Source organism: Podarcis muralis, chromosome 10 (genome assembly GCF_964188315.1).
Source record: "Podarcis muralis chromosome 10, rPodMur119.hap1.1, whole genome shotgun sequence".
Classification (NCBI taxonomy): Eukaryota; Metazoa; Chordata; class Lepidosauria; order Squamata; family Lacertidae; genus Podarcis; species Podarcis muralis.
The window spans coordinates 6,717,791-6,732,449 of NC_135664.1; the positions used below are offsets into that span (position 1 = coordinate 6,717,791).

A 14,659-nucleotide genomic window follows, 5' to 3' on the forward strand; every position below is an offset into this window, starting at 1 on the left:
TTCCGCCGCAGGCCTCGCTGTCTCTCTCCCCCGCCCTCCTTTTTAAACGGAAGGAACGTCCCTGCCATCTTACATGTTGTAGAGAATTAAAGTTTTGTGTTTTTATTAAACTGCGCACAGGGATTTTTGGTGAGCCGCTAGCGAGACCTTCCCGCTTGAAGGCCTGAGGGCCACAGATACAGACGCAAATAAACATTTTCAGGTCTGCTTTTCTCTACAAGCGACAAAAAGGCCACAAGAAGAAGTGGTTTCTAAGCCTCTTATTCCTGGGAACAGCACAGAAAACAAAAGCCCCAGAGTCTCGGTGTTTGGGGGGGATATTTCTGAAGAGATTTAGCCCAGTCAGTAGAAAAAACACGATGCTCTTGATCTCAGGGTCGTGGGTTCAAAAGATTCTGCATTGCAGGGGGTTGGACTAGATGCCTCTCGGGGTCCCTTCCAACTCCACAAGTCTCTGATTCTATGCATTCAGACTCCAGCGAGGCGGGTGGGCGCGCGCTGCGTCTCGGGGAGGGTAGGATTTGTGGAAACGCATTAAACTTTCCACGGCTCAGTGGCGGCTGCCCATTCGAGAAGGAAGATCCGGCTGTGCGCAGCTTTAAACTTCCCCCGCATCTCTATGGTCCTATTCCTTCACCCCCTGTGTGTAGAGGGGCCTTTTCCGGCGGCGGCAGGAAATGCTCGTGACGTATTTCCCGTTCAGTCCCGGAAGGAAGAAGCTCGGAGATGCTGCGTAACGCGCATGCGCAGTAGCAGCCGCCGGTAGAAGGAGTCTCCGCCGTCGGAAGCTCTGAGGGGGAGACACGATGCCGGATTACCTGGGAACCGACCAGCGCAAAACCAAAGAGGAGGAGAAGGAGGACAAACCCATCCGCGGTGAGCCGGGGGCTGCGCGGAAAAGAAAAGCCCCCTGACGCCCATTCCCTGGTTGCCCGTTGGGGTTCCAGTGCGCATGCGTGCCTCTCGGATTTCCCCCCCCTCCTCATTTGCGCCCCTCCCTTCTCTCCCCCCCCCCAAACCCTGGTACCCTACAGATGTTTTGGGTCTGCAGATGAAGGGCTGTGTACGAATTCAATTTAATTTAAAATCCTGCCTACATTAAACCTAGAATTATAGAATCTTGAATGGGACCCTGAGGGTCATCCAGTCCAACCCCTGCAATGCAGGAATTTCAGCTAAAGCATCCAGGACAGAGGACCATCCACCCTCTGCTTAAAAACCCCCAGTGAAGGAAAGTTCACAACCTCCCAAGGGAGACTGGTCCACTGTCAAACAGCTCTTACGGTCAGAAAGTTCTTCCTGATGTTGTGTCTGAATCTCCTTTCTTGTAACTTGAATAAATAGGTTTGGGTCCTCTGGAGCAGGAGAAAACAAGCTTGCTCCATCTTCTAACCCTGTAGGTTCTGTTGCTCTTGTTAGCCCCATACTGTGGCTAAATTGTGGCACTGGCTGCTATTATGCTGCCCAGCCAAATTTAAGGACTTGCTATTGACATATGAGACGCGGGTGGCGCTGTGGGTAAAACCTCAGCGCCTAGGTCTTGCCGATTGCATGGTCGGCGGTTCGAATCCCCGCAGCGGGGTGTGCTCCCGTTGTTCGGTCCCAGCGCCTGCCAACCTAGCAGTTCGAAAGCACCCCTGGGTGCAAGTAGATAAATAGGGACCGCTTACTGGCGGGAAGGTAAACGGCGTTCCGTGTGCTGCGCTGGCTCGCCAGATGCAGCTTGTCACGCTGGCCACGTGACCCGGAAATGTCTGCGAACAGCGCTGGCTATAGAGTGAGATGAGCGCACAACCCTAGAGTCTGGCAAGACTGGCCCGAACGGGCAGGGGTACCTTTACCTTTATTGACATATGAAGCCCTGAACAACTTGGGACCAGGTTATCTTTGGGAAAGCTATACATTATACATCCTTCCCAGTCACTTCAGTCCTTGGGAGAGGCACTCCATGGGACCATATGCTCCCAAAGTTGGTTATGTTCACTAAGATCAGAGCCTTTAGTGTGACAACTCCTTCCCTTTGAGATGTGCTTCTGCTGGACATCAGGTAGATGTCTACATGGTATTGGCATTTAGGCACCTGCTTAACGTTCACCTGTTCACTCAGGCTTTGCCTGATGTGATGCAACTGTGTTGATGTATTAATTTGATGTACCGGTTTGTGATGTGTTTATTTTATGGGTAGAATTGCATTTTTGTATTTTTACTTATCTGCTGCTTGCCACCATATATAGCTTAATGTTGGCAGTACATACATTTTTGCAAATAATAAAACAGAAAACTTATGTCCAGATTCTGTGTCTTCAGACTGTTGGTGGGAAGTCGTACAAAATGCAGTTGTTTCACTTTTTAATATGATCTGTGTTATATGTCTTTCAGCTTTGGATGAAGGTGACATTGCTTTGTTGAAAACCTATGTAAGTATTTGTTGCAGTTACAGCTTCAAAATTAAAAAAAACAACTAGTAATATTGGAATGTTTGGGAAACATCCACATTAACCAACTGGGAGGAGTGAACAGTCCTAAAAGACATACTTTGAGAGTTAGCCTCACTGAAAATAGCAGGATTTAGTTCTAAGTAAATATGCATAAATTTGTGAGTTTTGCCGCATCAGCTGGAAGATTTCACTTTCATCTAAAGTAACAGCACCTCAAAACAAAATCCAATTTGGAATAAGCAAACCAAAAGCCTAAATATTACAGTTTCATATGTGGTTTGGTGAAAAGATGAAAATTGCAGATTGCTGAGCCAATTTGACTTGAGTAAATATGTGTCTTATTTGCAAAGAGTTGTGTAAGGCTTCATATCTCACGATTAACAAGATCTGACAAAATTCAACATCTGCTTGAAACTTTGCAGAACTGCAGTGCCTACTACCAAGCTAGATTGACCAGTGGCCTGATTAATAAGGTTTATCTGTTCATAGGTCTGCATTTGGGAAGTATCTGTTCAAGTCCCATTCATATATCCACCAGTCTGCCTTACTTTTTCTAATCCAGGGCCAGAGTACATACTCGAGGCAGATCAAGCAAGTCGAAGATGACATTCAGCAGCTGCTTAAGAAAATCAATGAGCTCACGGGTATGTCATTTTAGGGTTCATTGAAAGCATATATCTTTTCCATTTTAGTCTTGCACTTTCAGTTATGGAGCATATGGGCCTGTTGTTCATTACTGCTCACTCCCAAGAAAAACTCCAAATAGGAAGGGTTGTTGAACAAAACAAAGGAACTGAAAACAAAGAAACCTTCATGGGCAGAGAAAAAGGGGAAACATGAGAGAGGAGATGCTGTCAGATACAGAGAGCGGCTTAATTTTAACAATTGGGATGTTGAAGCTGACATGGAAAAGGATAACCAATGTACAATTGAATATCTAGTGTGGTGTAATTGTTAAGACTGGGACCTAAAAGCCCCCAGTTTAAATCTCCTAAAATGCTCCCCCAGGGAGGTTTGCAAACCTGTTGAGCATTACATAGCATTGATGCAAGTGGCAGAGTGGTTTTTCCTTTTTGTCATGTTTATGTTGCATTTGCTGCTGAAACTAATTGAAGCAAGCTAGTGCTTGAAGCAAGCTATAGCACAGCATTGACCTGAGTGGCAAAGCAAGTGGTTTTTTTGCTTTCGTTTTTTAGGTATTAAGGAATCAGACACTGGCTTGGCTCCCCCTGCTCTCTGGGATCTCGCTGCAGATAAGCAAACTCTTCAGAGTGAGCAGCCACTGCAAGTGGCAAGGTATGCAGATACTTTATCTGGTCAGTCATAGGAGCAAATAGTTATAAAAATGCATAGCGATATAGCCGTTGCTTCTATCCTCCACATGTAATGTGCAATCCCTGTTGCAAACAAGTAACATAGGGTCCTTTCCAGTATAACATATGGAGTTATGCTACAACATAAATATTAAAACTTTGCTATTTGCATCTATCTGTTTCCTAGGAGCTTTAATTTAATGTTTCATTCTGACATTGTATCTTAAGGCCCGGGTGTTTGAAATCCCTGGGGGTGGGGTAGGTTACACTGAAAGCAGTCTTTAGTTGGATATTTAAAGTGCCACTTCTCATGCTGTTCATGATTATTTAAGTTTTAGGGAGAAAAAGAAATATGGTAGAAGGAAGAATTTTTAGTTATGGTTAGCTAGGCAAGGGCAGCAGAAATTTAGCCTTCCTGTAAGTTCTTCAAGAAACCTGGACTTTGAATGACACTTGGCTGTCAGGCACATTAAACCCTCATTTGCTCACAGATTGCTTGTTTAATTACTTTTCTCTTCTGATTAGATGCACCAAGATAATCAATGCAGATTCTGAGGATCCTAAGTACATTATCAATGTGAAGCAGTTTGCCAAATTTGTGGTTGATCTTAGTGATCAGGTGGCACCCACTGACATTGAAGAGGGGATGAGAGTTGGGTGAGTTGATACCAATATTTTTACTGTTCTTAGTTTGAGTTACTTGACTAGTCACCGAGTCTAGAGGGTTGAATGCACATTTATATTTATAGGAATATATATATATGTTGCCTTCCTGCCCTAAACAGGGCTCCCAAGGTGGCTTACAATAGCACAATGCAATTAAAAGATGGAATGCATTCAAACAAGCCATGGTAGAACAAGTGAAATAGTTTTCAAGCGGTATAAACATCTTTGATTGCCTGCCTAAAATACATGCAAGAGGCCAGTCTAACATCCAGTGAGCCAGCACATTGAATTTGGGACTGGAAACTGAAATAATATTTTCTTATATTGCTGCATAACAAAGTTCCTTGAGAGGTTTATAATAGAAAAAAATTGTAGAGTAAAATACAACAAGCTCGTAAAATGGAACACAAAACAATATCAACATCATACGTAAGGATTTTAATAATTCCCAGATGAAAACGAGAGTACAAGTCAACAAACATTTTCTGAAAGAAAATAATCTTTGCCTGCCTTCTAAAAGAGAACAAGAATGGAGAACATGGGGAGTGCCTTATCCCTAGACAGGAAATTTCACAACTGGGATACTACCGTGGAGAAGGCTCTGGATCCTGCCTTCAGACACTGGGGCTTCTTGAAAGAACGTCTCATCAGAAGCTCTTATTGCATGGGATAGAGGAGGCATCAGATAAACAGGGTCTCTATCATGTAAAGCTTTAAATGTCAAAATGCTAGTTAGGGACCAACTGATAATAGCAGATTCTTTTCAAGGGCCTGAACTAAATGGCACTTGAGGCTTAATCCAGCTAAAAGTGGACAAGTTTTGATTTCAGACCATCTGCAGAGTGTGATCACTTGATACAAGGCACCAGACAAGGTCAGCATTGAACCCAGCAACCACTGGGAAAACTTGATTATAAGCCGAACATGATATGAAAGTGGAGTTTGGTCCTGTTTTCTTCTAGAGTACTATTTGGTTGTAAAATGCCTTGCCTGCAGAATGTAAATAAAATACTCACATCTGAGCTGTGATAAAATACAAGGCACAGAGTTCTCTGGAGAGAGGGTGGGAGAGTGACAAGGATTGAACAAGTTGTCCCTCCACCTGGATTCTTTCAATATGTTGCTGTGGTGCCACATGGCATACCTGTCTGTCCAAATGTGTCCCTTGGTATTCCAAGCTACCCATTCCGATCCCTCGCCCTCACTATGTAACCAGCCTCACCAGTATCAAATGGAGAAAAGCCTTTACATCTCCGTGGCTGCAGTCTATTCACTCTGCCGTGGTTGAAGGATGCTTTTGCCAGACCCCCTTATGAAGAGAGAGTTTGCCCCTGTGGAGGTAATGTGCATTTGTATTCTATTTCTGCAGTGTTGACAGAAACAAGTATCAGATTCATATCCCTCTGCCTCCAAAGATTGATCCAACTGTTACTATGATGCAGGTAAGAACTCTTATTGCTATTGGCCTTTGATTGTTTACCTTTGTAATCTGACTTCATTGTAACCTGCTCTTCTTATTTCATAAGATCTGTTAAAAAAACACGTTATTGCAAATAACAAAGATGTATGCACATCTGTTTTGTTACAAAGGTAGAGGAAAAGCCTGATGTCACCTACAGTGATGTTGGAGGTTGTAAAGAACAGATTGAGAAGCTAAGAGAGGTGGTGGAAACACCCTTGCTTCATGTAAGTATTGTAATAGAAGGTGTGTGTGATCTGCTGATTTTAATCCTCTTACAGCTTTCAAGGGCTAATTGCATATACCGCAAGAACCAAAATTAGTCAGTAGTCAAAAAGGCTTTTAAATCGATTTACGTTTCAGTTGTCAAGATTTAATATGTTCCTTTCGTTCACCTTTCGAGGAAAGTATGAATTGCTTTGTTAGATCTGACAAAACTTCATCTAGTCCACTGTTTTGGAAATTCCTCTTCTAGGCTGCCACAAGTGGGGCACAAAACAATGCCCTTTTGTCGTATGTCACAGTAGTATTAGGGATTCAGAGTGATGCTACCCTGTTAGTATCCTCCTGTGATCAAGCTGACTGCTTGAATAGGGCAGTGCTGTCTTTGTGAAATTGCAGGGAACATGTACCATTGAAGGCTTGAAGAAAGGGAATGGCAAAGGGAAATGTCTTTATCTGCTTGCATTATTGAAGTTTCAGTGCCTTCCTATTGGCTTTGCACCGACTCTCTTGTTACACAGCGCTGCACAGATTTCTTGCCACTCAGTCCCTTCTTGACTTGTGCACTACTTTTAAAATGGAAGATTTCTTGACAGTTCATTGATAGTACTAAAATTGTACTGCTGTGGCAAGCTTGGGTTCCTGCAGGGCTTTGGCTGCCATTGGGTCCAGTCTAGGGCCAGGGAAAGATACTGCGTTTCATCCTGTCTGTGCAACTTTTAAACTTACTGTCTCCCTACCACTACAGCCAGAACGATTTGTCAATCTGGGGATCGAGCCCCCTAAAGGAGTGCTTCTCTTTGGCCCACCGGGGACAGGAAAAACTCTCTGTGCTCGTGCTGTTGCTAATAGAACCGATGCCTGCTTCATCCGAGTGATTGGATCTGAGCTGGTGCAGAAATACGTAGGAGAGGTAAGGAAAAGAGGGAGCATGTCTGTGCATCTCTACCAGGGGAGGTCAAGTTTCCAGAAAGCCTGCTCAAACTATACTTAATCTAAGTTTTCCTGCAGAGGAGGGTGAAAGTCTCTGCCTTAATATTATACAGTATGATTAAAAACCTGGACCTCTTTATATATTTGTTCACTTCTCTGGCAGTTTGGGTCATATAGAATCTGAAGCCTGTCTTTTTATGTAGGGTATGTGAGATACTGTATGATGTACAGTAGGCTATTCGCATGAGTTGGGACAGCCAGGCACCAGTTATGTCCTGGAAGGAACTGCAACTAAAATGATGTCCCATAATGATCACAGTTTTACCTCTTGGTTCTATAGATTCATTTGGAAGTTTTAATATTTACTTTAAATACTCTTAACTCGAGTGACAGTTGGCTTTATATGAAAGTAAACCGTCTGTCTTTTTATAGGGTGCTCGAATGGTTCGGGAACTCTTTGAAATGGCCAGAACAAAAAAAGCTTGCCTTATCTTCTTTGATGAAATTGATGCTATTGGAGGTTGGTATCACCTTACATCAGTGCCCGTCTGAAACTGGACTACAACTCTTTATTCTTTATTCTTGGCTTAGCACTCATGGTGCGTTTGGAGAGAAACAAACCACTAGCTCGAGTTTTTACATAACAACAAGCCACACCCTGGCTTGTTTTTCTATCTGGTGCAGCAACAGCAGGAACAGCGAAGCTAGTAAGTGTGGCCTAGCACACTACTCACATTAAAGCATAGGGGAATTTATCGTTCAACCCAGGTCCCCTTTCTCTATGTCAGGTTAGTCTGTTTGGAAGACGATTAGGTAATAGAATGGCAGAAGCAACTTGATATTTGGCCTCTCTGCTGTGCTACTTCATGCTGGTCTCTGTAGCACCAGCAAAGAACAAGGAAAAGTATTTCACAAAAGTATATCCTGCTAGTAATAGCCTTTTTTTAAAAAAAAAAAATGTGATATTTTGATTTACTTCAGTAGCCATAGATAACATGGTATGGGAGTACACCTGAATTGCATTTTCTTGTTTTGGGGGTACAGTTAGCAAGGGTGCCTTATGTGTTTCTTCTGCTGTCTCTTTCTAGGGGCTCGCTTTGATGATGGGGCTGGAGGGGACAATGAAGTCCAGCGCACTATGCTAGAATTGATAAACCAGCTTGATGGCTTTGATCCAAGAGGCAACATTAAAGTACTGATGGCAACCAACAGACCTGATACTTTGGATCCAGCATTGATGAGGCCTGGAAGACTGGATAGAAAAATAGAATTTAGCCTGCCAGATCTGGAGGTTAGACTACTTTTATTTTGATACTAAGCGAAGTCAATAAGAACACATTTATTAGAACTTGAAGGACTGGAGGTGAGAATTTTTTCTGCTACCTCTCAGAAAATGGATTTGATCAAATAGTCATTTTGCACCATACCTGATTCTCTCTTGTCAAAAGGATTCTGGTGGGCAATTTTAGACCTTTCCTGTCTGTCTTGGTTCTTGCCTGATTCTATTTCAAATTATGTATATGACCTGGTGCTTCTGTCTAGTGACAAATTCCAAAAGAGTAACTCTGTGTTGTAGCAGTTAACAAAAAGGAAAATAATATTGTAGTCCAGCCCACAAAAGGTCGTACTGTGCTGTGCTTGTCTTGAAGATGCCACAGGATTCTGTCTGCGCTTCCTGTTGTTCTGAGGGGGTGACATGGACTACAGCATAGGCAATAGGAAAGTATGACGCCTTAAGGGAAAGTGCAGGTTGTTATTTCATAGAATTGTAGAGTTTGAAAGGTCCACAAAGATCATCTAGTCCAATTTCCTGCATTGCAGAAATCTTTCACCCAGCATTTGGCTCTGGGGCTTGAACCCATGATCTGTTGAGCAGCTGCTGCTTTCTGCTCACTCAACCTGCCCTATTCCTCTGGAGAAGGGGCAGATAAGCGATTAGTGGAGGCTGGTGGGCAAGGAGGTGGTTGCAGAACAGCAGCTCTGGACCTGTCCAAAGTGCTGGAGCCTCAACAGTTGCCTAAGGATGCATTCCCCCATTGTTGTCCCTTCAAAGGACAGATCATATTGGCTGAACAACTGCTTTACTCCCAGGTGCATCACTAGACATCAGCAATGCGGAATATCAAGCAGCTCTCCAGGCCTCTCTTTTTGGCCCTCTGGATTTTCCCCAGGCCACTGGTCTTGCTCTGTACCCTCAAGTGCTTTTTGCTTGACCGGCAATGTGCTTCTGAACTGGGACAATGTCCCTTGCTTGAATGGGTGGAGGGTGGTGTGGCTGGAATGTAACACTCTACCAAATTACGAGTCACATCTGTTGCCCTGCTGACTCTTTGTCTTTGGCCTTCCCAACACTGATGTGTAGATGGCAACAAGGGGATGAAGCCCTTATGCTTAGTCTGTCTGTGGTTGTTTTTTTAGGGACGAACTCACATCTTCAAGATTCATGCCCGTTCAATGAGTGTTGAAAGAGACATAAGATTTGAGTTGCTAGCTCGACTGTGCCCTAACAGCACTGGTAAGTCAAACATCATAGTTCTTGTTCTCTCTCTCTGTTTGGTGGTGATAGTTGTTTCAGATTGTTTTTACATCCACTGTTCTTCCTCGCAAGGTGCTGAAATTCGAAGTGTTTGTACAGAGGCAGGTATGTTCGCCATCAGAGCAAGGAGAAAGATTGCCACTGAAAAGGACTTCTTGGAAGCTGTGAACAAAGTAATCAAGTCATATGCCAAATTCAGTGCTACACCTCGCTATATGACTTACAACTGATTCTAGATACCACTGAGAGATCTCCTTCATATGGCTAATACTACGCAGAGTAATATCAAAAGTTCTAGTTCGTGTGTGTGGTGTAACATAGTTGGACTAGTAGAAATAAATGGAATATTCCAAGTTACATGGTGTGGTTCCTTATGATATTCAGTAAAAATGTTTAACTGCATATTACCCTTCCTAGATCTAATGAACTCTGTTTGGGAGCACCTCTTCCTTTCTGCAAGCTTTTGAGTGAGACATACCCTGTACAGCACTGTGAAACCTCATTGAAAGTGGAGTACATGTTACCTTCATTAATAACAAACCCCAACATTTGAGATTCTAAAACTTTGGCACCAGTTTCAAGGGAGTCATTTTGCAGTGAAACCCCCGTTTTTTACAGTGCCTTTTTGTATCAGACTCTGGTGTCATTTAGGAGGAAATGTGTAAAAAGGTTTTTCATTATATACTTGAATTACCACAACAATATGCTTAATCAGACTAGATCACTGGCCCCCCTTTTTAAAAAAGAAAAATTGCCATTAATGTCTATTTCTGTCTCAGGGCACCATTCCAGTCACAAAACCTTTCAACCTATAGATATGCACCTATGTGACACTTTGATGGTGCCTATCTATCTTGACTACCATAACATCTAAAAATAAGCAGAAGGGAAATGGAAGAACTTAGCACAAGCTGCAAAAAATGGCTTTTATGGGATTTTAAAAATTGACTACATAAAATGTAGTTTTGAAAGCCAGTGCTGAACATTTGAAAGATATTGTACAGTGCAATTCTTCAGTAGATGGTACAAGAATACATTTTACAACAATGCCTCCACAATAAAGCGTCAAAGGAAAGTAGCAAGCAGTCCATGTCTCCCAGGCTTGCTGCATCATCTGTACTCTTTTCAGTAATCCACAGTGCTAAAAATATCCATGTAGTGCAATATCTCATCTGCTGGCACATTTCTGAACAACAACAACAAAAGAAACTCCCAAATCTTTTAGGATGCTTTCAGGAAAATACACGAGTCTTTTTTTTATACAAACCAGTTCAGGCTATACCTGACTTCAATTTTTGAAAGTATTAAGGCTTCAAATTCTTCAGAGAGCATCCTGGCAGAAAACAAGGCGGCCCTACTACTGTGTCACATACCCGTAAGACTGGCTAATCTTAGGCGCTGTATAATCTGTGCAAATTAAGTATTAAAGAGAAGCCCTTGGAATTTAATCAATGCACCACCATACAATTTATGATGCAGGAGTTCACACCACAACATCTACAGGAGTCTGCGAGGCTGAGAGGCCTTTCAGTTGGCTGAAGAGGACAGCATCATGGGTACTGGGAAACAGCAAGTCTCTGCGAGCAGCTTTGTCAAAGAAATGTAGTCTAGCAAGGTTCTCCACAACCGATCCTAGGTAGAAAAGAAAAAGCTTTAAAGGGGTGTGGGTGTAAAATTGTACAGCCTCTATTTCATTCCTGTGATCTGACTAAACAGCTTACCTATGCAAAACCACACACACCTGCCCATGTAGCTGGAGGAGGAACAATGCATGCAATGGGTGGTGTGTGCTTAGTTCCGGGTGCAATATAGGAGCTACGGCTGTATTTATATAGTCCCAGTATGAGGGGGAAACTGAGCGGCATTCAGCTGTATGAGGGGGAAACTGAGCGGCATTCATCAACCCAATGATGTCCACTGGCACAATGGAACTTCACACCCTCCCATTATCTGCTCTGGAGGCTTGGGGGAACCCCAAGAACAGATTTATGGGGCTCATGGTGGGAGTAAGTGTCAAAATCTGCTCTGGTGCCTCCTGCAAGTCTCCAGAGCCAATTTTAAGGGAGCAGAAGAGGGAGGAGGCAAGAGAGGAAGAGGAAGCTTTGCTCCATGCCCTGAAGTCGGTGGCTTCATAGGTGTTGCAGTACTGGACGTGGCCCCAAATACTGTGATATTTTAAGACACCATTTCTAACTCCCATGGCTGTGAAGAGGTGTTTGTGTGTCCGTTAAAGCACCCTTGAGAGTCTGCAGCAAAACAAATGTGTGAAAAATGCCTGAACTTATTTTGAATACTGAATTTGAGCACTCTTGCAGAAAAGTTCAAGTAGTAATCCAACATGCATACAAATTGGATGCAGCATTACCCATAGTGTGGTGAAAAACTTCAGAGAAAGACTGCAAGCCAGAGAGCACCTTTGGGCACACTGAGGGCACCGCTGAGTTTAAAAACCAGCTGGATAAAAGTGGATCAAAAGTCACAGGGCTCCATACAGCCTCCAGGCTGTTCTTTTAACAGTAACTAGTGTGTTAACCAGGGACGCGGGTGGCGCTGTGGGTAAAAGCCTCAGCGCCTAGGGCTTGCCAATCGAAAGGTCGGCGGTTCGAATCCCCGCGGTGGGGTGCGCTCCCGTTGTTCGGTCCCAGCCCCTGCCAACCTAGCAGTTCGAAAGCACCCCCGGGTGCAAGTAGATAAATAGGGACCGCTTACTAGCGGGAAGGTAAACGGCGTTCCGTGTGCGGCTCTGGCTCGCCAGAGCAGCGATGTCACGCTGGCCACGTGACCCGGAAGTGTCTCCGGACAGCGCTGGCCCCCGGCGTCTTGAGTGAGATGGGCGCACAACCCTAGAGTCTGTCAAGACTGGCCCGTACGGGCAGGGGTACCTTTACCTTTAGTGTGTTAACCAACTAACAAGATCCTCTCCTCTTTCTTCAAAAATGCCCACAGTTACACAGGTAAGGACCAAGTATCTCATTCCTTGGGTTTATCTTCAACAGTTGCAGGTTGCTAGGATTTACATTAGCACTTTCTCCTGTTCTTTAGCTGAATTTGCTGGTGTTACAGTCACTTCATCTGCACTTCAGGCAGAAAGGAGAGACAGGCATAGCTTGTATGATATGGGGTTGATCAGGAAGCCACAAATCACTAACACACCATGTTTCTAGCATCTTTGCTATGTACAATCAGGCAGTAGACCAATATTTGCCTCAGGCCTTAGAGAGCTGCTGCCAGTTAGATTAGATGATGCAAGGCTAGATGTGGGGGTGGGGGAGGGGGGGTCAAAAGTGACCACAGCAAGTCCATGATTTCCAACTGTCAAACAGGCTTACCATTGCAGCCGCTGATATACACTGAAACTCCTATTTCTTCGTATTCTTTTATGATCTGCAACAGTGCAGAAATTAATTTGCAGTTAATATATTTGTATTTTAAAAGTCATCGTCATAACATACACATGCCCTTTTAAAATTGAGCAGTTATTCTAGAAATACCAAGGGAGAAATTGGGAGGCAAGGAGCACAGTGCTTAGAAGTGCAATCCTGTGCATGCCTATGCTGAAGTTAAGTCCTTTCAAATTGAATGGGACTTAATCTCAGGTTAAGTGTCTATAGGATTGCAGCCTAAATAGCTAGGGAGCCTGTGGCCCCCCAGATTTTGCTGGACTGCGACTCCCATCATATTTGATTACTGGCTGACCAGTGACACTTGGAAGGCCACAAATCCTCCCACCCTGTTTTGAGGCCTAAGACAGCAGGAAGCTCTTCTGTGCAAGCCTCTTTGAAATGGATGCGAGCTGTGCACGGTCTTGTGCAAGAGAGCTCCCTTTACTTGGTACATGGATGCATGAAACTTTGTCTTTGATGTGTGCCTTAAAGCAGCAAAAGGTATTCTGGTAGCAAGGTATTAAGTGTAGGATATGGCAATGAGATAAGATGCCACGTACTGAATTTAGGGCTTTGACTCCAACTGAATCCACGAAGTTCACAGGTGAACAATCCAAAATGATGGTGTGAATGTTGGTCACTGGCTCCATAAAGCGCTCGAGCTCATCGGGAGAGGAGTCCTGTGTAGTTGCAGAGAACTTTCCGTTGAGCGGCAGTTCGTCATTCATTACTTCATGTTTCACACTGTTCTCTGTGTAGTTTGTCTTTCACAAAAGATAAATAAATACCAGACTTAAGTATAGGTTTTTGCTTCTTTCAATCAATAGTTCCTACAATCAGCACGGGATGTCATATTAACTCTACATAAACAACAACAACAGTTCCACATGCACACTTGTTCTCTGTGTAAATGAATGTAAAGGGTTGACTCTATGTAAATATTTATCTAGAGAGAGCTCATTGTTTACGTACAAATTAGGAAATATCAAAGGACAAGTATCAGCGTTACTATATAAGGACACATGTTGTGATGGAAAAGTTGGTTCCACAAGTGTTTCTTTTTACTTTTTTCTCCTACTAGCAAATGGTTACAGAATGGCAGCCTCTGATTGGCTGTGGTTCCAGGAGGGAGAGTTTAAAAGGAGAGGCTTTGGAGGGAGATAGGGTCAGTGTGGTTAAGTGGGTGTGTGAATCTGCCCTTCAGACACCCTCATTCTAAAACAAGTCTGAATCTAAAACATAATTGTCCAGTCATTCTTTGTTTTTGTGTGCCTCTCTGGAACAGTAAAAGCTTCTTTTGTGAGATCAGCAGGAGGAACAATGATGGCAACTCTCTTGGTGCAGCAGTTTCATTCTGCACCACAAGGGGGAAGTGTGGTCAGGCAACAAAAGTAACAGCTAGTTTTGATCCACATCTTGTTCCCTATTCATATCATATGTCACCAGCACTCTCCCCAGATCCCAATGTTTGTATTTAACAGGGATTCTATTAAGGCAAACTGCTGCTCACATGCTGCATGTCGTAATGGACTTGAAACAAACCCATTTGATTCCTGAGTATTCCCTCCCTCATAAACGAAATGCAAAATTGTCAATTAAATGCCCTCAGCTGCACTAAACACACACCTTTATGTTCCTATTGCACTGACACCCTTGTAAAAATCAGGCATAGTACTGGACAAGGGTAGGGTAGCCAACTATCAAAACAT

At 43.5% G+C, this 14,659-nt stretch overlaps 2 protein-coding genes across 4 annotated transcripts in view; one reads left to right on the forward strand and one right to left on the reverse strand.

Moving 5' to 3' along the window:
• The first annotated feature begins 718 nt into the window (after positions 1 to 718).
• PSMC2 (proteasome 26S subunit, ATPase 2) lies at positions 719 to 9,924 on the forward strand. Its single transcript, XM_028747353.2, has 12 exons — positions 719 to 876; positions 2,380 to 2,417; positions 3,001 to 3,082; positions 3,635 to 3,734; positions 4,277 to 4,408; positions 5,787 to 5,859; positions 6,008 to 6,103; positions 6,847 to 7,011; positions 7,464 to 7,551; positions 8,120 to 8,322; positions 9,450 to 9,546; positions 9,640 to 9,924. The coding sequence occupies exons 1-12, from the start codon at positions 807 to 809 to the stop codon at positions 9,795 to 9,797; spliced, it is 1,302 nt and encodes a 433-aa protein (XP_028603186.1). The 5' UTR covers positions 719 to 806; the 3' UTR covers positions 9,798 to 9,924.
• Positions 9,925 to 10,479: 555 nt separating this feature from the next.
• The window catches only part of SLC26A5 (solute carrier family 26 member 5), a 34,244-nt gene continuing 30,064 nt past the window's right edge, over positions 10,480 to 14,659 (reverse strand). For all 3 annotated transcript variants that reach the window (XM_028747347.2, XM_028747344.2, XM_028747349.2), the window contains 3 exons: positions 13,511 to 13,714; positions 12,897 to 12,951; positions 10,480 to 11,199 (listed from right to left, as the gene is read on the reverse strand). In XM_028747347.2, the coding sequence (XP_028603180.2) occupies positions 11,051 to 11,199; positions 12,897 to 12,951; positions 13,511 to 13,714 (408 nt within the window). In that variant the 3' untranslated portion in view covers positions 10,480 to 11,050. The remainder of the gene's footprint in view (positions 11,200 to 12,896; positions 12,952 to 13,510; positions 13,715 to 14,659) is intronic.

Excerpts from the sequence above, each read along its gene's own strand:
- PSMC2 (XM_028747353.2), top strand. The coding sequence starts at position 807 with ATGCCGGATTACCTGGGAACCGACCAGCGCAAAACCAAAGAGGAGGAG. Across the intron at positions 877-2,379 it reads GGAGGACAAACCCATCCGCG|CTTTGGATGAAGGTGACATT; the intron begins GTGAGCCGGGGG and ends TATGTCTTTCAG. Across the intron at positions 3,735-4,276 it reads CAGCCACTGCAAGTGGCAAG|ATGCACCAAGATAATCAATG; the intron begins GTATGCAGATAC and ends TCTTCTGATTAG.